The 22099-nt window shown below is 36.7% G+C and overlaps 1 protein-coding gene and 1 long non-coding RNA gene across 8 annotated transcripts in view; one reads left to right on the top strand and one right to left on the bottom strand.

Annotated features, from left to right (window-relative positions):
* The window catches only part of LOC104693911, a 109377-nt gene that overhangs the window by 20243 nt on the left and 67035 nt on the right, over positions 1 to 22099 (bottom strand). For 3 of the 4 annotated variants that reach the window (XR_752653.4, XR_752654.4, XR_752657.4), the window contains exon 3: positions 16566 to 16662. This is a non-coding gene — a long non-coding RNA (uncharacterized LOC104693911). The remainder of the gene's footprint in view (positions 1 to 16565; positions 16663 to 22099) is intronic. The other variant, XR_752656.4, reaches the window with a different exon arrangement.
* LOC104693909 (sodium channel protein type 2 subunit alpha-like) overlaps positions 1 to 22099 on the top strand; it is a 69609-nt gene that overhangs the window by 7997 nt on the left and 39513 nt on the right. For 2 of the 4 annotated variants that reach the window (XM_039554934.1, XM_039554933.1), the window contains exons 2-7: positions 12961 to 13284; positions 14972 to 15090; positions 16389 to 16478; positions 17331 to 17459; positions 17898 to 17989; positions 19052 to 19288. In XM_039554934.1, coding sequence (XP_039410868.1) covers positions 13012 to 13284; positions 14972 to 15090; positions 16389 to 16478; positions 17331 to 17459; positions 17898 to 17989; positions 19052 to 19288 — 940 coding nt within the window. In that variant the 5' untranslated portion in view covers positions 12961 to 13011. Of the gene's footprint in view, positions 1 to 12960; positions 13285 to 14971; positions 15091 to 16388; positions 16479 to 17330; positions 17460 to 17897; positions 17990 to 18088; positions 18181 to 19051; positions 19289 to 22099 lie in introns of those variants that run through there. The other 2 variants (XM_010406847.4, XM_019290200.3) reach the window with 2 other exon arrangements.

Here is a 22099-nt window from a genome sequence, read left to right as displayed (position 1 = left end):
AAAGTATTCCTAATGGCTCTATATTTTATGATGAATGATCACTGGTAACTATCAGGCTGTCTTTGGATGTTTCCGGTGCTGATCTTGCGGTAGTAATAAAGAGGAACTCTTACCAAGTGCTTTCATGTGTGGGAGGTGGGTCCCTTAATGATCAAAAGGGTATTTAGCTGTCTGTACTGGAGACAGGGGCAGGCCTGTCATCAGGGGCACGCAGGGACATCTTTCACCCCATCAGGTTGCTTAAAGCCCAGTCCAGCCTGATGTGTTGAACCGCACCTAGGGTCCAGGTGGGCTGTGTTCAGAAGGGCTGTGAAATGCTGGGTTCAAGGCAGGTGGTTCCAAGCCAGCAGATGGTTCTGTGACTTCTGAATAAGTATTATTGGCAGACACATTTCTATGTAGTTTTTTCTCTTCCACCAAGTGGCACACCCTGATAAGGCAGTGGGAACTTAGCAGGTTTTTTTTATGTAGTCATTCTGCTGATAAAATGATTGCAAACATTTTGAATATTTCACAATTTACAAAAGCTAGGTCAATAAAATTATCAACTTTGTTTCCTTATTCTTAATCATTGAATTTTTAAGCATGCTTGGGGGAAATATGGATATCTGGTATTTTTACCTGAGGTGAAAAAGGAATTTTTTTTCAATTCTTTATGTTGTCAATGACCAGAAGAGGGGATTGCACCAGAACATTGCTTTTATCTTTGTCTAAAGATTATAATGAAAAAGCTCATAGAAGTCTATTCTTTTCTTTCTGATCTTCAACAATCTTTTATCATTAATTGCTGAACATTGCTTCTTGTTGTACAAGCAGTGACATCCTTTAAAATGGATTTTCAATCAGGTAAATTGGTTGTAGAATGTATTTCCCTGGCTAGGATCTAGTACTATTAATGGTAATACTTCATTAATAATTGTCAATATTTCAGTATTTTTCAATAATCTGATGTGTTATAGTGTTTTACTGCTGCCTCTTATTAATTTTTAAGCTGGCAATTGGTATCAGCCAGTGCAGTCTTGATTTTGAACTCTAAATTCAGTGGGTAAAACATGTTCAGTGGGAAAAAATCAATTATGAAATTAAACTAGTATTTCAGAATTGTCTTTCCTTTTTCATTCAGCAGGTTTTGTTTTCTTTTAGAGGATACTGTCATATCTATTTGTTCATAATTTCCTCTGCAGGTGCAAGGGTAGCAATAACTTGTGGGGTTTTTTTATAATAGCTTAATCTAATCCAGTTCATTTTTCTTGTCTGTAATTTTTGTTTACACAGTCTAGAACAGGAGTAATTTTCAAAAGCAAGTAAATAAGGAAAGTAAATGAAAACATGAGATGTGTTTCCAGCTGTCCTTTAGTCTTCAGTGGTGAGGGTTTTGTATGAGAAAGTCTCCTGTTGTATTCTTCCCAACTGGATGTTGGCAAATTTGAATGCAGACCTGTCTCACAACATAAAGTCAAGAATAAAAATGAATAAAGGAGGACAAATACTTCAGAAAATGTAAAGACTTTTGAATTCAAGCCCCAGACAGAACTACTGCCAAATCTGCCTTGAAGTTCCTTTGTTCTGGCTTATGATCATATGAATGTCTGAAAATGACTGATAAAGACTAAGAGAATTACCACTGTTTATAGGAAAGACTCAGTGCTCATAAGAAAAAATTTCCTTTTAAAAATAACCATTCCCCTGAACAAAACTGAGCAAAACAGTGTAGTAAATGCAGGGCTTATTTGAATGTGAAAGAGGCCTGTGGTTATCGAACTAGTTTCATCTTGACACTTTCTAACACTTCAAATTCAAGTAAACTGTTTCCCAAGTTTCTTTCACAATCTCTTTTCTCTTTGTCTTTCACTTGTGATAGAAAGCAATTCTTTATTAAAATAGTTCTGATTGTTAGAACATGGAAAAAAACCAAAGGGAATGCTCTCTAGGTCTTTACTTCAGCCACTGGCATAGTCATGGAATTAGTTTGGTTAACATTTGGCTTAAAAATGATGTGATGATGATGGGAGTGCCTGGTTTGTTTGGGGATCTTTTGTCATGAACTTGGCATGAGGAAAAGGCCATCAATGCTTCCCCTAATTCTGTTATGTCCACTCTAAGTGCTGTGCTGTCTGTAATCTTAATTGTAATCTGCAAGTTCCTACATTGCTGTTAAGATGTATATATTTTGTGTATATATTTCCTGCTTCAGCTAGAGGAGTTTCTTTCAATCTCCAAAACATTTTGATTTGTCTATGCCTTCCTGGCACCTTTACTTGATGGGTATTCCTGTGGCTATTCCATAGCTATTGTATCAAAGAGAAGACACAATCTTAGTTTTCATATTTATAAAAAATAGTGGGTTTTTAAACTCACAGAAATGCACATGAATATAAGTGAATTTTTAATATTAATGTGCCATATAAATTGGATTGGTTAGAACAGAATATGCAGATGACAACTAACAAGACAAACTAGTAACATACTGTGGAACACAAGTCACAGGAGGTAAGGACCAAAGAAGACATACAGGAGAAACTTAATTCTTGTGACAAATCCTTGATGATGTACTTCCATCTAAAAGTTCTGTCCATGGGAATGAGGTATTTTGGAGTGACACTAATGCTGCTGTTTATTCTGCACCCAATCACAAACCACAGAATGGGTCAGGTTGGAAGGAGCCACAGGGGGTCATCTGGTCCAACCTCCCTGCTCATGCAGGGTCATCCCAGAGCACAAGGCAATCCATACAACAAAAGCTTTACTTTCTAAATAATTGAAACAGCACTAAAACAAAAAACCAACCAACCAACCAAAAAATTAACAAATGCAGTTTGAAGTAACATCGTCGTGGCAAGTGTTCTAGCATATGCTCTTTCCTTCTTGTGCTGTCATGTTCACTGGGAAGCAGAAAGTGAACTTTGTCAATGAGGCTGACAGCCTGAAAGTCTCTTGTACCAACACAGCATTGTGTTTCAGGCTGTTGAAATGAAAGGAATAATTAGTACTGAACTCTCATTTCAGTTTTACAGGCTTACTCTGCTTCTGTGGGTTTTTAAATGGATGTCATTAATAAACAATTATTTTCTGATACATACAAAAATTCAGTAACGTACTGGAAGGAGCAAAATCCTTTTTGAACCTAACAGGTGAACCTATTCAAGAAGAACGTCCTGCCATACATGCCTGTGTTGATGTATGCTGATGCCATTTTCCGCTCTTGGTGTGTTTGCAGGAAGACCTAGAATGGATGTGGGAATTTTGCTCCCACATCGCTATAAACTGAGCCAGGTTTTACCAATCAGCCCAGCCTGTATCCATTTGCAGAACAGTAGCTGAGTCTTTCTAGGAAATTAGACCAGCACAGAAAGTAGACTCAGATTACAGTAATGAGGCCATTAAATGAGATATAGGGAGCCTGTCTGGGAAGAATGAGGAATGGAAAGAGGTCTGGCTGTACTTGCTTTATGTCTTTTACAATCTGCAGCCAGTTTTCACATTCTGTGTATTTACTTCGGTGGGAGAGTTGGTTTCTTCCTCCCCCTGCACCCCTGCCCTTCTTTTTTCCTGTGTTCTCTTATTTGCCAACAGGAAAAAAAGAATCTTTTCCAAAATTCGAGGGAGAAGACCTGACATAAGAGCTGTTTTCAGACTAAAAAGCTCATGATGAAACACTAACAAAGCACAATGGCTTTCTGAAGTCTTCCAAATTGTATGTCTGTTCAGTCATGCTCTCTGACCATTTTACAGAGGTCTTCACTTTCTTCGTGGAAAATCAAAGTGCAATTAAATGGCTAAGTTTTAAAATAGATGTTAGAAACATCTAATAAAATTCCATCATGTTTATTAGGTCATAATACCAATGTTATCCATAAGAGCAAATAAGCTTAAAGATTGCTTCAGAATTTTAGTGGTTTTCAGTCAATGAAAAAAATTATTTTCTATTATAGGCTGATATGTTCTTTTCTGCTATGCTCTAAATGATAATGTTTTGAGCTTTCTGGTAGATAGAAAACAGTGTAGATTTTAAAGATTCATGAACATTTTTTAGTGTTTCAAATCTAGTGAAACATAGGTTTGTGTTCTGTAGTATGTTACTAATTTGTATCTTGTTTATTCTTATTATTCAAGAGGACTTTTCTAATATAAAAAAATCTTCTGTTTTTTAAACTTTGATTTGGGGAAACTTAAAAAGCTCATTCAATTTAAGTTCCTAATTCACTTTTGTTGTTCAGGGGGGAAACTTTCAGCAGCATTTTTTTGGGAGCTGTACTGGTTTTGCATCATTTATCACTGTTGCTTTGCAGTGGTGATTTGTGTTAGTGGTGGCCCAGTACTGAAGCAGAGCACAAAAAGGAGAATGAAATTTTGGTAACAGGCAAGCAATAACCTACAGCAATTATTCCAGAGCTCCACCTACAATACAAGTCATAAAGTTGGAGCCTGCAGCTGGTGCTGAAGGCTGATAGGCAGCTGATAAAAGAAGCCTGGGCTTGCATGAGGAGCAGGTTGGAATGTGGTGGGTGGAGGATTAACTGAGGAACCTTGGGAGACCCTGGAGAGACCCAGTGCAGGAGTATGGGGTAGCAACCTCAAATACGTCCCTTGAACATACTTGTACTTAGTGTAGATTATATAAAGATTACCTTAGCCTCCTTTTGAGCTGGATTTTGAACTATCTACCTTGAAAAGGTGCCTACCAAGCTATATTTTTCGCTGATGTCTGCAATCTTATTTTACATAAGTTATTATGAATTCAACACCAAAACTTTTATCATAACTTTGTTTTCTTTTTTCCTTCAGCTGCAGTTGATATAAACTATACCTGTCTACTTCAGACACGACATACACATTCTTTGTGTGGAAAAACCAAACAGGATGTTTTCTTCTAACTTTCATGAAATTGGTTGTTAAGCAGAATAATACTGCATTAATGAAAGTTATTTCTGTAAACATGGTTTTGGTACAGTCATTGAGATCTCAATACATTAACTTTAATCTGATAGAGGTAAGGCATTCAAGATATTTTTAGTTTTAAATCAATTTTACAGTGAAATTATCAGAATGATAACAAAATGGAACCATTTCAGAGTCTAGTCTAAAAAATTTATCACCTGCATAAGTTTGAATAAATCACTTAGAGGTGGTATCATGTACAAACTTTGAGTGATTTCCTTGGAGCATTCTGATAAATGTGGCTCGATAGATGACACTTGTAAGAGCCGAACTAATGAAAAATCCCGTGTAGGTGGATGTGTGTGGTTCCTTTGCTGTACACAATGTTTACGTACTTTGTAATATAATTGTGTTTAATTTATTTAGTACTGTATCAATAATTCATTAATACAAACTTATGAGGTCTGAGCAAATTGTGCAGCAGTTCTGATTTGCTGCTGAGGCAGTCTCTCTGGGGAGTAAATGAACTTTCAGGGGATATATCTTAATGGTTCAGCGATGGAGTTCCTGGGAAAATTCTAGCACCTAGCTATAAAAAAATGACAGAAGCTCTCCATTTCTTTCTCTGTTCCCAGAACTACAGTTTTGGGAATCTGCCTGTTACATCCTAAGGAGTTCAAATAGCTAAAACAAGTTTAAGTGGTGTATTCTGTTTTGTAACTAACAATTATTGGGCAATAAGAATTCTGTGTGGAGAAAATAATCTTATCCTTTGTGATGGTTGCCCTTCCTTCATCCTCTCTTTCAGCTAATGCATGCAAGGAAAATAAACACTGCACAAGTACCACTATTATTTGAAAATATATGTAGAGAGTATGGTTTCATAGCTTAATCTCTAAGCAGCTGCAGTATGTTGTTATGTAGTGTCCATTGAGATATTTCTTTTTTCTGTTTATCTTTTAAGCATCAAAACAAGGAGTTAGATACACTCTCGTTTCAATCCGCAGATAGAAGTAATATTTAAAAGTTTTGATGGTTGCCTTTGCTATGAGTTTATACAGAAAAAGTATCCAAACTTATAAAGATGAAGGTCATAATGTAATTAACTTGATATTATCATTTTTGGCATCATAAAAAAAGTGGTTTGGAGCAAAGGTCACCAAGCACGCATTATCAGGGCTTTGTGATGGAAACTATGTAAAGTCTTATTTTGCCATAAATTTGTTAAATGACACATAAATAACAGCAGAAAATTGAAGAAGAAATCTGGAGAAATGAGGAGAAACCTTGCAAGACTGAACACCAGGATTTACAAAAACAAATCTGTCCTACAATCTAACATAAACACAAAAAATGTAAAAATAAGCTTCAGTGATTAGTATAATTTATGTGACTCACAGAAAAGATTCACTGAATTCATGTCACCAGATGAAAAGTCTGAAAGAAGAATTTTTACTGTAAATACATGAAAGTAAGAGGCACTGATTGGCTATTGAAGTGAATAACAGCCTTAGTGTAGGAGCAAATCTGATACAAACTTGTCTTTAGATTTTAAGAGGAGTTAACAGGTTGAGGAAACTTTAAATTAGGCTTGTTATGCAGAGAGTTGGCTACATGACTGATTTGGATCTAACCAGTTGCAGGGTCTTGATGTTTTGAGCAATTTTTCTCTGGTCTGGAAAAATGTCCAAGTAGTCATGTGAATAACAGAAATATCATACTTGCTAGAATAAAAATATGTGTATATCACATTTCTGGCAACGTATCATGTTTTTCACAGTTCTTCCATGCCTTGCCAATAGTAAAAAACCTCTTACAGTTTTTTACTTGCTATGTCTTGGCTCTGTTCCAAGTTGGCTGCTTGATACATGGGGATTGGATTGCTTGTTTGTGAGGACTGAATTTCCTAGATCTGCACCCGATGAGTGCATTTTCTGACATAAAGGAAAGGCAAACTGATCTGCCTCTGAGCAGTTGTAGATTCTAAAAATAGGCTTATATTAAAGAAATTTTTTTTAAGATCAGCTGTAGCATCCTCCAGTTTTTAAACATTTTTCACTCCTGCAATATGAATATTTTTTATATCTTCTGTGTATTACTGTAAATTAATAAATTGAAATCAGAGGCTATTGAATTAAAAGACCTAGTTTAGAACACCTTCAGAATTGATACAGGTCATGTAAGGCAAGTTTCATATAAGGAGTAGAATCCCTTAAACTGAACAGAAATTCATTCTGTCTTCCATAAACATTTATTTTGGTTTTTAAAATTATTTTCATGAACAAGGTATACAGAATGAAATTACTTACAGGCAAAATAATGACATGGTAAAATATTTTCTTTAAAAATGAGCTGTCCCACTTAGTGCTGTTGCATTGGCACAATCTTTTGTTGAGAAGTATCAGGGGTGAAATGTAGCATAGGTCTAATCTATTCAGTCACAGAGCAATAAATAATTCAGAAACCTTTTAGTTCTTATTGATGTTTAGGAGCAGATGCTTTCTAGTTTAAACCATTGTCCTAAGAATTTTCTGGATTTGTATTATAGCGTCCTGCTTGTTTTGCAAACAATCACAGCATTGTGATATTGAGGGAGCAGTAATAAACCCAGCTTATTTTCTGCAGAAACTGAAGCCTGCATCACTGCATAATGACAATATAGCAGTTAATAGTTTGTCTTAATTTATATAGTAGAATTCAATATCCTTGGAAAAAAAATCGTATTCTTTTATATACAAAAATGCACAAAAAAGAGCATAGCAAAGAAAATATCTGTAAATTTGCTTATGACTCATCAGATTTGATCACTTGCCTAAATGAAATTCGCTGAACATCTTTACCTGTCATGATAGTAGCTTCCTATTTTTAATGAAGTTTCATACATGTGAAACTAGATGTTTTTTGAGACTTAGTAATTTCATTAGTATGGCTTTTTTAGTACACAAAGCTTTATTCAAGTTACTCAAATAACACTATGAAATGTACCATAGCACAGAGAACATTGGGAATAATACTGTAAAAATTCATCATTATGTTGTAGAATATATAGTAGGAAGAGCAGATATGTTATTTCTACCTCTGAAAAATGTTAAGATAAAAATACTGTGTTTGGGAAACACGTCTCGTCGGTACTGAGGGTTTGTTGCTGACTGGTTTGGGTCTGAGCTTGACCATTATTTTTGCAAATATTAAAATAAATATAAAAACAAATACACATATATATATATATGGAAACAATAAAAACCTACATATTCATGCTTTTCTTTATAGCCTGGTTGACTCAAGCTTAAAACCTCAAGCTTAATATAAATGACCCTGATGCTCTTCTTTGTACACATATTAAAAATATTTTCTAAAAGATCATTTAAAAATTATTCTTGCTCACTCAACCATACTCTGTAAGAATATATTTATGTTAACATTAATATCAGGTTGTTAACTGGCTCGTTCCTGCCCCAGGAGTTTCTTCCTAGTGCCGTGCTACTGCAGAGTCTGTGGTATGTAGTAGTTTTCTGTAATCTTTCATTTGTAATTTGAATTTTCTGTCCTGCTTGATGGACAGAGTCTCTCTTCAGGCTTACATGCACAACATAGCCATGAAAGACTAGAAGCCTATTTCTTAACAGTAAGCTGAGAAAATGGGGATTTATGTATTGGGTTTTGTTTTTTACTGATGGTGGATTTTTTAATGTTGGGCTTTCAGAAGGACCTTTGTGAGATTTTTTGGGGGGAAGGGTAACAGTTTCTTCAGGATTCGTGTCATATGTTTTCTGGTTTGATTGCTACTACCTCTTAGTTTGTAATACAAATACCATCAAAATTGCAGGAAAGAGACACATTTAAGTCATTAAACCAATCCATCCTGCTTTATCTTTTTTTTTGTTCAGTTTCCTTCTTGGGTAAACTGATTTGCATGAGATAACGGTATAAACAGCACCACTTTCTTCCATAGTGTTACAACATTTATATATTTGCAGTACTTTAAAAAAGTCATGACAAGGAAACAGTCACTGAACTGTAACTCGAGAAGTGTTTAATAGGTGTGGGTTTTTTTCCAAGCATGGGCAGTGATTAGGCTGCTAGCATAAAACATTCACAGAAGAGATTTGTCGTGTATTGGAAAATGATTTTTTTCTGTTTTGTGTTAACATTGAGAATTGTGCTGCAGTCATTGGCTGTGGTGTCTCTAGAGAGAAATGCTGGAGTTCATCTCAGCCCTAAGGGTACCACTTAAGCCTTGCTGAATGAACCAGCGGAATATGAACATGCAAGCGGAAAGATTGGTTTTCATTCTGATAACAACTGCAATAACTCAGAAAAACTGCCATAAGGCCGTAGTGGCATTTGGTAAAATAAACAGTCATGAACTTCTAGTTTTACGCATTTTAGACCTCTAAAGAGTAAATTTAGCCTAAATGCATAGACAGACATAACAGTTAGTGACATTTTCAAGTACATGTTTGATAACAAGTAGTTTCTGTGGGCATTGTATTCGTCACCTTCCAAGTCTATATGCCTAACGTTGACTAGAAAACTGTTTTTAAAGTTTTGTAGAGTCTTTATCCAAGTAATGAGAACATACTCTAAAAGACTAACTGAATGTTATGGTATATATTTGCATTCTCCTTGAGTATCTCCCTTTTCTCTGTTTGTTTTTGTTTCGTTTTGTTTGGTTTTGGTTGGTTGGTTTTTGTTTTTGACATGCTTGTTGATAATCATTGAAGCACAAAGTTGCCTATGTATTTCTTAGACTGCCAAGTGTGCTCCTACTTGTTCATAGGTGTGGTGGACTGGTCAGTGGTGTGTAGTGGTGCTGAAAATCTTATCTTTTATTTAGCCTGTAAAGAGCAACATTACTGTGACAGGGCAGCACCGTGTGTAAAGCTCCTGTTTGATTTGGTTATAAGATAGAAGTTGGTCTAATAGCTGTAGATCTTACTTCTTGTCTCTTCAGACTCTAAAAGATTTTGTGCAACCATCTAGCCATTTTAGATAATAACTGAGTGTGTGTAGACTACTTACAGTGGCATTCACTGTTGTTTGCATCATTCATGAAATACAAATTTTATTACAAGTGCTGTCCTCAGAATCTGTTACAATACATGTACTACTGGTAATATACTATATAGGAATGACTTTTTTTGAGGAAAACCTACTATTTAAGTTAATACTGCTACCACCTTCGTGTAGGAAAAAGGCCCTACTAGTAAGAACGCCCCTTGACTTAAAAAATAATATGTATAGACTTGGCTGCTTGCACTAAGGAAATTCTTGTGAATTTCAGCTTACAAATAAAGAAGCAGATAATACCTCACCCTCCATTTTATAAAAAGAACCAAACCCAAAGTTGTAAGCTAAATAAATGACCTGAAGGTACCAAGTAATACTTGTGTTACTTTAGTTCTTAGGTAAAAATTAAGCTTATGGAAAGAGGTCCTGGTGTTCTTCCTTGGAAGACAGATCTCTCTCCCTTTTTGCTGGTGAAGGTTTCTTGGGTATTTAGAGCCACTGGTGTCATTCACCTTCTGAAGGAAAAGTACCTTTTGAGACACAGCTGGTTCTCAGTCCAAGTATGACTGGGCAGATCTTCAGGTTCACTGGTGCTAAGGATTTGAGAAGGATTTGACCCAAAAGGCTAAACAATCAAATCTTGCATTTGAAAACGGTGAATTGCTTTAAGATGGATCAGATGAGATTATGCATTTTTAAATAAATAAGGAAAGACTTGGCATTCTCAGGCTTTCTTTTCCAGAGGAAAAACTTGTCTGTGTTTTTGTAAAGTGCTTAGCAGCTGACATGAAAAATGTGATATTTGCCAAAGATTTGGACCTATTGTGGCTCAGCTGAAAAAGCAGGGATTTGAAGTCTGTCCATAACCTCAACTGACAAATTTTAAGGAAGAGATGGCTTGCATGATGGGTTGCGTATCCATGGCAATCTAGTTTCTGCTGTAAAATTTTTTAAAATAGAAAATATCCTCAACTAACATGAAGTTGACCTAAAAGTTGACATGGAAGAGGCAGACATCTGGGATTCACTGTGTCATGGGTTATTTGAATTTGGAGCTCTTACACTTCATGAAAAAGTCTGCCATCAGTATTTTTCCTTCCCAGTGCATCCTCACCACACACACTGGGGTCAGGAGAACTGGCTCACTCTGTGCCTTTTGTGGTGGCAGGAGCCTATAACATTTGCCATCATCTAAATCTGCCTTAAGTTTTTTCCTCTTGACAGTGAGGCCTGTGGTCACTCTGAGCAGTGGCCATGGTGTTTCAGGGCTGGTGGACTGCCAGACAGGCTGCGTGAAGAGAGCCCAGGGCTGCCCTCTGCACAGCTCAGGAAGGATGGCAATGCCTCAGAGAAAACACATTCAGAAAAGAACAAAACGCCACAGGTCAGTGTGAGGAAAGAAGTGTGAGTAACAGCTCTGACTCCAAAGTCAGGGGAACAGGAGTGGGAGGAGGGCTGCAGGTGCTGGAGCAGAAAATCCCTGGAAGCCTGTGGGACGGGCCATATTGAAGCAGGTATTTCCCCGCAGTCCGTAGAGGACAGTACCAGAGTAGATACCCAACCTGCAGCCTCTGGAGAACTCCGTACTGGAGAAAGTGAGTATTTCTAGAGGGAGAGGCACGTGCAGAGCCCACATTGGAGCAACCTTATCCTGAAGCTTTACAGCCTGTGTGAGGGACACATGCTGGATCAAGGGAAAAACAGGAGGATGGAGTGGCAAAGAACTGCAATGGTCTGACGCCAGCCCCCATTCCTGCCCTTCCCCATGCTTCTTGGGGAGGGAGGAGGTGTAGAAGTTGGAAGTAAAACAGTAAAGTTGAGCTTGTAAACAAGAGGCAAAGGGAAAATTCTTTTAGGATTTTTATTTTTTACCATCCAATTCTGTTTTAATTGGCAATAATTTTTTTTTTCCCCAAGTGAGTGTGTTTTGCCCATGACAGTAATTTGTAAATGATCTGCTTGTCTTTATTTTAATACCTGGGCTTTTTCACTTCATTCTCCCCTATGCAGTTCCTTTTTTGGAGCGTGAGTGGGAGAGCAGCCAGCCAAGGTCAACTCACCACAACATTGTGTTGACAAAGGCTACAACGCTTAATGACTGTCAGCAAGTGGGACTGGATTCCATCTCGTGTCTGTTCAAAAAATTGGTTTTTTCTGAAGATACTGCACCCTTAGGTGTTAACTATACACTCACTGTAGAAAATATAATCTAGAAAGAAATGATCAATTAGTGATTGTTGTAATTTAATGAATTTATTATTTTTAAGTATTTTGAAAATATCCTTGGTTTCCAGGAGAATACTGTACTTTTGAGTAGGCTGTGCTTTTTATATAAATCTAAAACTCTTAATTCATCATAACTTCCTTAATTATGGAGATTGTGCCATCAAAGTTACAATTAAAAATCAGGTAGATACCAATCAGAAAGCCTAAAAGGGGAAGACTAAACTTCAGGCTGGTTGCTTTCTGCCTGTGAATATGGCTTTAAATATAGAAGGTGTTTGTGTAGTACCTAATAGTATAATATAAACGTTAGTTTAGCAATCATAGTATAAGCCACCAGATGGAGTAATGTTGCCATCAGAAATTGAGAGGAATAAAAATAGCATGTTTTTTCTTTCTACTTTTGTCGTATAAATGCAAGGTTTTTTAAGGTGCTGTGCCAAAAATGCATAGATCAGTATGTTAGAGGTTGTAACCATTGACTGCACTACTTAGCTGTGCTAACACATTTTTTCATGACAAGGTAACTTAATGTTAGGCTAGGGAAAGTGAGAATGTTTTTCTTTTTTTTGTTGTGAGGTATTGACCTGAGCTAACAAACTGTAGGAAAATTTGACCTGTTTTCTTCTTTCATTATTTTTTTACATCTTAACTTCTATCTCTTTGCCATGTTGTCACCAGTTGCTAATTTTCTATTAAATATCTGACCGTTAATTGAAATACTTCTTGCCACAGGGCTTTATAAAGAGAAAAGAGGCAGATGCTGACTACGCCAAAAGGTTTTATTTGGGGATTTTGTTGGTGGTGTGATTTTCTGTTTCTTCTTCTTTTTCCTCCATGTCTTCCTAGGATCTTCTTGCACAAGAGCCGAAAAGCATTTAAAATTTGCAGAATGAAAAGATGGCGCAGGCAATGCTGTTACCACCAGGACCTGACAGCTTCTTCTATTTCACCAAAGAATCTCTTGCAGCTATTGAAAAACGTATTGCTGATGAAAAATTTCATTGTGACCAAGATGAGCCTACAGATGATGCTGGTCATGAACAAAATCACACAAAGCCAAATAATGACTTAGAGGCAGGAAAGACACTGCCATTTATTTATGGTGATATTCCTCCAGGAATGGTGTCTGAACCCCTGGAGGACCTGGACCCATATTACATGAATAAAAAAGTAAGTATTTTGTATTAAGAGTGTAATTAGAACACTCCTGTTGAACTATAAAGTGATAAATGGTCTGCTGGGGAGTTGATCAGAAGTGCTGGTTGATATTATTATGCAGTAGGTGCTATCATGTTAATTATTTTAATTGCACTAAAAAGACAACGGTAACTCTTGCTTAAGTTTCTTTTTTTTTTTTTAAAGGGCACTTTTCTTTTAATGTCTAATGCTATGGTATTTTAGTTAATGGATTTTGTATTAAATGTTCTGTAATCTCTTCAGATCTGATTGAATGCTGAAGCATTTGAAAACTTCCCGTCTGTGCGGCTACTCTCTGGGCTTTTTTAAAAAAACTTAATACTTGAGATCTAGTTCATTACGGAAGTCTTTAGACAAAGTGCTCATACAGTCATATGACAGAAAAAACACTGTCAAACATTCCCTAAAATACTGTAGAAATACTTGTTTTACAAAATAATAATAAAAAAAAGTATAAAGGCTAAACCAATCTACTTCATGTTTCAATATTGGGTCTATGTTATAGGCCCAATATAGACCTAAAGACAAAATCTAAATTGGTATATATTGATTCAGTTTCTTTTATAGATATAATGATAAAAAAAGAAGAAAAGAGCAAGGTGTTTACTTCGGCAAGTACAGATGAAGAAAAAATATTTTTATGTAGGCATGTGAAGTGGAATGATGTCAAGAAAAAACAAAACTGGGTTTACATTGAAAAGGCAGTACAAAATAAGCAGCAAGTGGTTATTTTATTGTGTAATCAATAAAATGCTTGTTAAAATAAAAGCAAAGAATGGGTTCTCGAAATTAAGTACTGGATAATCAACAAAATAGTATCTTGCAAATTAGAATTTAACCAAAGAGCTGTATTATCTCTGTAATAAGCAATCTAATTAAAGCAGTGTTTTTTCTGATATAGAATGTTGAAGACTAATAATCAGATGTAGATTTTTTAGTTATTTTTGTTTTTATTCTCTTGACTTCACAAACACTATTGACAAATGACCTATTTCTTTTATAGTAAAATGCCATTGGAAAACAGAAGTATTTAGTGTTATAACCTGCTTATTTACGGATATTAGACTTTGGGAGAATAATCATTAAATGTAGATTGAATTAAGATTTCATTAGATGGTATTTTCATGGTGTCTCTTATTCAAAATAAAAAATGGTTACATTGATGGTACTAGTGACAGCTGCACAGGCAATAAAGGCAGTAAAGCCAAGGATTTAAAAAGCCAAGGACGTCTCAACCCCGGAGTTTTAGCATACTGAAATGGTTAAATAATTCCTTGTGAATGCCCAAAAATGGTTAGTTAGGTGCTTTGTTTTGCATTGCCTACTTCGCTCTTAAATGAAAGAGCTGCATTAAATTTAAATGTAAAAAGTCACATTTTAAATTAAATTTTTAATGTAATTACTTAATACTAGAAAATGAAATCTGAAATGCAGATTTTGTTTAAGAGCACAGAGACAAAGAATGCATGGTGTAGCATTTTCATTGCTCATGTGAAAATTTAGAATCTGATGTTTCCTTGTACAATTCTACTGAAAATAAATTTGGCTATTTAGATGTGTGTAAGCAGCCTCTATTATGGCAAGGTTGCTAACATATATCCTTAATTTCCTATTTCCTAACCCCACTACTCCCGTGCCCTTTCTGTCTATTTTTTTAAAGACATTTATAGTACTGGATAAAGGGAAGACAATCCACAGGTTCAGTGCCACACCTGCCTTGTACCTTTTATCTCCTTTCAATATTACTAGAAGACTAGCTATTAAGATTTTGGTTCATTCATATCCTTTTCAAGTGGTCTGTTAAAACTTGTTACTGATTAATATTACTAAGGTTAACACTGGGAGTTTTGGTTTAGTGTTTAAACATGTTCCTGTGTTTAATTCTTTCCTCTCAAAATCAATCTGAGCTAAGATTAGTCAACCTGCTGATTAAATTCAGGAGAAGTCAAGTCATTAGTGGAGTTCCCTAAGGTGCAGTATTGAGTCCAGCTCTGTTTAAAATCTTTATGGGTGATCTGGATGAAGGGAGTGAGTGTACCCTTGGTAAGTTTGCAGATAATGCCAAGATGGGTGGAACTGTTGATCTGTTGGGGGGTAGGAAGGCTCTACAGAGGGACCTGGACAGGCTGGATTGCTGGGCCAGACCAATGGCATGAGGTTCAACATGACCAAGTTCTGGGTCCTACACATTGGCCACAACAGCCCCATGCAGTGCTACAGGCTGGGTGCAGAGTGGCTGGAAAGTAGCCCAGTGGGAAAGGACATGGGAGGTTTTGATTGACAGCAGCTGAACACGAGCCAGCGTGTGGCCAGGAAGGGCAAGGCATCCTGGCCTGTATCAGGAATAGTGTGGCCAACATGACCAGGGCAGTGATCATCTGCCTGTACTCGGCAATGATGAGTTCATGCCTCAAGTGCTGTGTCCAGTTCTGGGCTGCTCAGTAGAAGGCATTGAGGTGCTGGAGTGTGTCCAGAGAGGGGCAGCAAAGTTGGTGAAGGGTCTACAGAGTAAGTCCTGTGAGGAGCAGCTGAGGGAGCTGGGAGTGTTTAGCCTGGAGAAGAAGAGGCTCGGGGGGACCTTATTGCTCTCTACAACTCCCTGAAAGGAGCGTGTAGCCAGGTGGGAGGCAGGCTCTTCTCCCAGGTAACCAGCAACAGGACAAGAGGAAATGGGCTCAAGCTGCACCAGGGAAAGTTCAAGTTGGACATCAGGAGGAATTTCTTCACAAAAAATGTTGTCAAGCATTGGAATGGACTGCCCAGGGAAGTGGTGGAGTCAACATCTCTGGAGGTGTTCAAGAAATGACTGGATGTGGCACTTAGTGCCATGGTCTAGTTGACAAGTGAAGAGTCAAAGGTTGGACTTGGTGAACTCAGCAGTCTTTCCAACCTAAGTGGTTCTGTGATAGGTGTATAACCATCATTCTTGTGTATAACCATACCTGCATTATTTATGACATTGCTAGTGATAGTAAATTGATTTGTATCATATATGTTGTCAATATTCTATGTCCTGGCCTATTTTGTGTTATGCAAATTCAGCTTTAAAAGGAGTGTGTTCCTTAACTGCGGTCAACATTGTTCAACAAGGTCATTATGCTCACTATTTTGGCAAACTGTGTATTTATGACATGGAGGAATCTTCCAGAATGGGCAAAGGATGTAGAGTAAGTATATTTTAATTGGCTTATAATTTTTAAAGTTGTTCAAAAATGAAAAGTAAATCAAGAGCTAGACCATGCAGTTTTACTTACTTGTGTAATACCAGTGTTCTCCTTTTTTCTGCTTGGAGTTTGGTCCTAGCTGCAACCCAAAGCAGCAGAGTCCTGCAAGCTCTGGGAAGGAAAGAAGCTGTGACATTGTTAACATTTTTCTCTGAACAAAATGCTGAGAAATACTTTTCCTCAGAATGTTCATACAAGCAATGTTTTCATGCATTCTCCCTCTTGAGCTGTTCTTTGTCATTAAAAAAAGAAAAAGGTAATTCAATCCAAAACTATTGCTTTTCAGTATGGAAGATGCTTTCAGTAGCCCCTCTGAATCACCTTCATTTTGTGCAGCAAAATCTAATTATGGGGCACACCCACTCTAAAGAAAATACCTCTGTTGAGGATTATTGTTTGACATTCTCAAGTCTACCTGGTCAGCCATCAAGTACCTTCAGTAAATACTAGGTTTCACTTACCCATGGACTTTATTTCTGACGTGGCAACCATGCTGAAATGTTATTTGAACAAAAAATTTTTTTTTCATGTTATTCATTATTATTACTATTAGTGCTGAAATTAAAAAAGCTTACATGCTAGAAACTGCAAAAATATTTTTCAGACAAAATAAAAAGGTATAATTCTATTATTTTACAAAAGAATGATGGGAAAACAGTCATAGCTTATGTGAGTTTATAACTGCTGTTCAGTTCATGTACTAATCACTGGGTATGAGTTATTTTCTTGTATGCTCATGGTGTATCACTGAACAACACAATGATCTTTAACTTTTGTTTGAATGTTTTCTCATAGGTACACTTTCACTGGGATTTACACTTTTGAATTTCTAGTTAAAGTCCTTGCAAGAGGCTTCTGTATAAATGATTTTACTTGCCTTCGTGACCCCTGGAACTGGCTTGATTTTATTGTCATTTCCTTTGCGTAAGTATATAATATTTTTTTAAGTAAAATAACAGAATTTTTTTTGAACCTGTAATAGTTTGTTTGGCTTATGTTAGTTCATTTGAAATTAATTGCAGATGAATTGTGTTTCAAGTTTTTCCACTTAAATATTTTACACTAGTGTAGCACATAGCAGAATTAGTGGACTATCCCACAGTACAAAAGATACTACTGAACAATCAATTTAAAATAGTATTTAAAAAATAAAATCAGGCCTATAAGTTTCATTTTAAATTTGCAGTTAATGGAAAATCTTAAGGGTAAATTTCTTAGGGAAAACTTAATTGAATCAGGAAAATATCAATGCAAGTCTTAAATTTAAACTTACTTCTTCAAAAAAAATAGTCTGGATTTCAGGTCCAGGTAAGTAGTATACACTCTACCTCAATTCTGAATAACTGTGATTTAATCCTACAGGTATATAACAGAATTTGTAAACCTAGGCAATCTTTCAGCTCTTCGAACTTTCAGAGTATTGAGAGCTTTGAAAACTATTTCTGTAATTCCAGGTAAGAAGTAACTGTGTAAAATAGTAGGCGCTCTACATCACCTCTGTTTAATTTTGTGTGTGCTGTCATTGTGTTTGTGTGTGGAATCCCTCACTACAGATATGTGACAGAGTTTGTGGACCTGGGCAATGTCTCAGCGTTGAGAACATTCAGAGTTCTCCGAGCTTTGAAAACAATATCAGTCATTCCAGGTGAGAGCCAGGTTAAACACTGAGGCTGACTGAAACTACGCAGAAGCCGAACTCATGTTTTTAACAGAAACATCCAGGTTTTTGTCTTCATTGCAATTTAATTTCCTTTTCTAATTCTCTAAAACACTCAGCCTCAGAGTTTAATACACAATTGCATGAAGAACTCATTTACATAGCCTGTATATTCCTCCATTTCATTATGTCAAATTTTCTCTCCCATGTAAAGGATCAAAATTAAGTCTATTTATTTTTCTCTAACTAATGTGAATGTTGCATATACATATTTATGAAAGACATTTGGGATTGAAAATTTTAGTGTTTTTTAAAAATTGAATCCCTGACAGAGTAATAAGATAATAGTGAATAGCATGGAGATTGCATGATGTAGTTATTCGCTTATGATGCCTATCTTCACCAAACCCCACCTCCAACAGAAGAGGATGCATTGGAATGCAGACATTAAAATCACTACTGAAATACAATTGTGGTCTCTTATTGTTTGCTGTTATAGAACCAGTATGTTGTGTATTGGAATAGAATACTGGCAAAGGTTTGGAGCAAGAGGCATCAAAAAGAAAATAAAATTAACTATTTTCTTTAGATGTAGTGTACGTGTACAGAGAGCATGAATTGAAAGCTCTTGATTTGAAGAGCAGGTGCTTTGGAATGTATGCCATTCATTCCCGTTCATATTTTGAAATTATTTTGCAGGAATGATGAAACTTATTGGTAGTTTTTCCTTTGGAAAATGCTTTAAGACTATTTTTTTGAAGCTGTGCATGGTATTTAGTAGTGTGTTGGAGAAGTTTACATTGCATTTTAGCTTAGTTAAATATTTAATATTATAATAGAAATCTGCCTCTGTTTGCAGGCTTGAAAACTATTGTTGGAGCCTTAATTCAGTCTGTGAAGAAGCTCTCGGATGTGATGATCCTGACTGTATTTTGCCTGAGTGTGTTTGCACTGATAGGACTGCAGCTGTTCATGGGCAATTTGAAGAATAAATGCTTGCTCTGGCCATCAAAAAATTCAACAGCTTTTGAAAAATATGTAGCTCCATACTTTAATGGTACAGAATTTGACTGGGCAGCATACATTAACAATGAAAGTAAGAAATACTGTTGTAACTTGCTAAAATTTTTGTATATAAACCCATACACACAAGCACAAGATAACTGTTTTATACTTCAGACTAAGGATAAAAAAACAATTAAATGGATGGCAAAGAATAGGAATTTGTATATATTGCATCCCAAACTCATGCTGGTGTGATTGCTCTTTCCGTTGGCTGCACACAGAAATGTATTTAGAGGCTTAGGTTTGTTTTAGAATTACAGAATCATGCAGGTTGGACAGGATCTCCACAGTCCACACCAACTGCTGCTCAGCTGCAGGTCCATGTGGAGCAGACTGCTCAATCCCTTGTTCCAGTCAAGTTTTAGTATCTCTAAGGATTGGGATATCACAGCATCCTCTGGGTGGCATGTGCCAGCATTTGACCAGTCTCACAGAAACTTTCTTGAATATCATTTCAGAATTTCCCATGCTCAAACTTTTGATAGTTGCCTCTTATCTTTCCAGTGTACACTCCTGAGATGAGTCCGCCTCCATCTTTATTACAGTCTTTCATGTTATACTTGTAGGTAGAGTGAAGATCTTCACACATCCCTCCCTGCCCCCAGCTCCCTCGTCTTCTCAAGGCTGAACAAAACCAATTATTTTAGGCTTTTCTTGTATCTTTAGGAGATGTATAAAAAACCAGAAGCACTAGATAAATATGAGACACTTTTCTAGTTAAGGTGTGCTTTTATTATTAGGTGGAGGTAACAAACCAGTTGCTTTCACTGATATACAACTCCCTAGTCAGGCAGAGGTTCCAGTAGGAAAGGAGATGGTATTAGCTGTAGGATTTGTTGCTTGGGACTGAAAAACACATCCAGATATTTTTCAGCAGGCTTAATGTGTGTAGACTGAAGTGAAAACAAGCAGGCTGGTTCAGAAACATGCAGATGCTTATGTTTTGTATTTCTGTCCTTTTAAGTGATAGCATCAGTAATGTTATAATACACAATGAACTATGAGATATAGTATAACTTCTAATTACCAAAAATTAGTTTTCATGTGTGGGTTTGTACTAGAAGTAGATTTACAGGGTATTGCTTAGTACTTAATTGTAAAAGTAGTGTATTTAAGTAAAAATAAATTTGTAGGCTAATGGATGCTAGCTTTCATCCTCAGTGACTCTCACAAAAAGTAAAGGAAAATACAATTGTTATAGGCTGAGTTTTGATGAGCCAGATTTTCTCCCATTTTTAACATTGGACATTAAAGTTTTCTGCTGTTTTCTGCATTTTCAGATTATCTTTCTATGGTTCTGAATTGTTGAAATTCTTTGACTGTGTTTATGTTTTCTGTGAAATCTGTCACTTTAGCTAGTTTATTTACCTAAGAAGGGATGTGAAAATGGAATGGTGATAGTGCTTTGTGGGCAGTTTTGGCTGATAGCTAATGTGCTGCAGAACATTTGTGAATTCTCACTTCAGATGCAGATTATACAGTATATAGGTTCTCTATCTCCAGTTTGAATAAGTGGCAATCTAAAAGAAATAAAATTTTCCAGAATGTCAGTTGCTTTCTATGCTACATGTTTTGTCTTTGCTTGGAGTCTACAGAGTGCTGATGCAGGCAAGAAGGCTGTTTGGTCTGGTTGTGTTTGTATTCCTCCTTTCTCATCTAACTATTAATTATTTGTATACAGTGTCAGCTGCATTATAAGTATTGGTTTTAAATGGTAGGATTTTGGCATCACTATATTTAAGTGTTCAGTTTGTCATCCTCCTATGTTCAAATATTATTCATCCTCCTATATTCATATATTATGGGCTATTTCTGACTATTTAAATGCAGTAGATTTTTTTGCCCTATGAAAACCAAAACCTTTGTCAGCTTGAAAGGTACATCAAGACCATCAGCTGAGGATGGCAGCAGATTGATTTAGTGGAGATAAGAGTGTTTTTCCAGATTTCTCTCTTTTCCAGATCTCGGTGCCTGGCTATCCTCATGGTGTAAAGTTTCTCCTCGTATCTAGTCAGAACCTCTCTTGTTTGTAATTTTGCCCATTGTCTGTCATTCTCCTGCCATGCACCATTGAGAAGAACCTGTCTCTGTCCCCTTGATAGCTTCCTTGCAGTTACTGGATGCTTTCTACCAGCTCCCCCCAGAGCCTTCCCGTTGCCGGGCTGAACATGTGCAGGTTCCTTGTTCTCTCCTCACATGATGAATGCTCCAGCCTCGCATGAATGAAATGACCTTGGTGACCTTGTGCTCCATTTTATTAATGTCTGCTCCACTGTGGTGCCAAACCTGGACATAATACTCTGGGTAAAGTCTAGTGAGTGCAGAGCTGAGGGAGACAGTCACTTCCCTCATTCTGAGAGCTGGCCTTCTGTTCCTGCAGGCCTGGAGGCTGTTGCCCTTCTTGGGTGTCAGGGCACACTGCTGACTCAGCCTCTCACCTGCCTCTCTGTCCACCAGTGCATTTTCTGCAGAGCTGCTTCTCAGCCAGTCAGTTCCCAGCCTGTATCACTGCAAGGGGCTCTTCCTTCCCAGACACACAGCTGCATTTGTCTTTTCTGAATTTTATATGTTGCCTGTCAGCCTGTTCCTCCAGCTTGCCTAGGTCCCTCTGAATGGGGTCTACCTTCACTCTTAAAAACTTCTTCCCAGATTTATTATCATCTTTCTAACTGTATTATTTTTCTTTTTTTTGTTTTATTTTAAGGACAGCACAACTGTTAATAATTAATAACAATATATATTTCTCTTTTGCTGAAGGCTACCACCTTATAATTAAACGAATAATTCCGTAAAGTTGTTTATAGTACAGCAGCTGTTGAACATTGTAATTGGAACACCCATT

This window comes from Corvus cornix, chromosome 7, assembly GCF_000738735.6.
Source record: "Corvus cornix cornix isolate S_Up_H32 chromosome 7, ASM73873v5, whole genome shotgun sequence".
Classification (NCBI taxonomy): Eukaryota; Metazoa; Chordata; class Aves; order Passeriformes; family Corvidae; genus Corvus; species Corvus cornix.
This window is presented reverse-complemented; position numbering and strand designations above follow the sequence as displayed.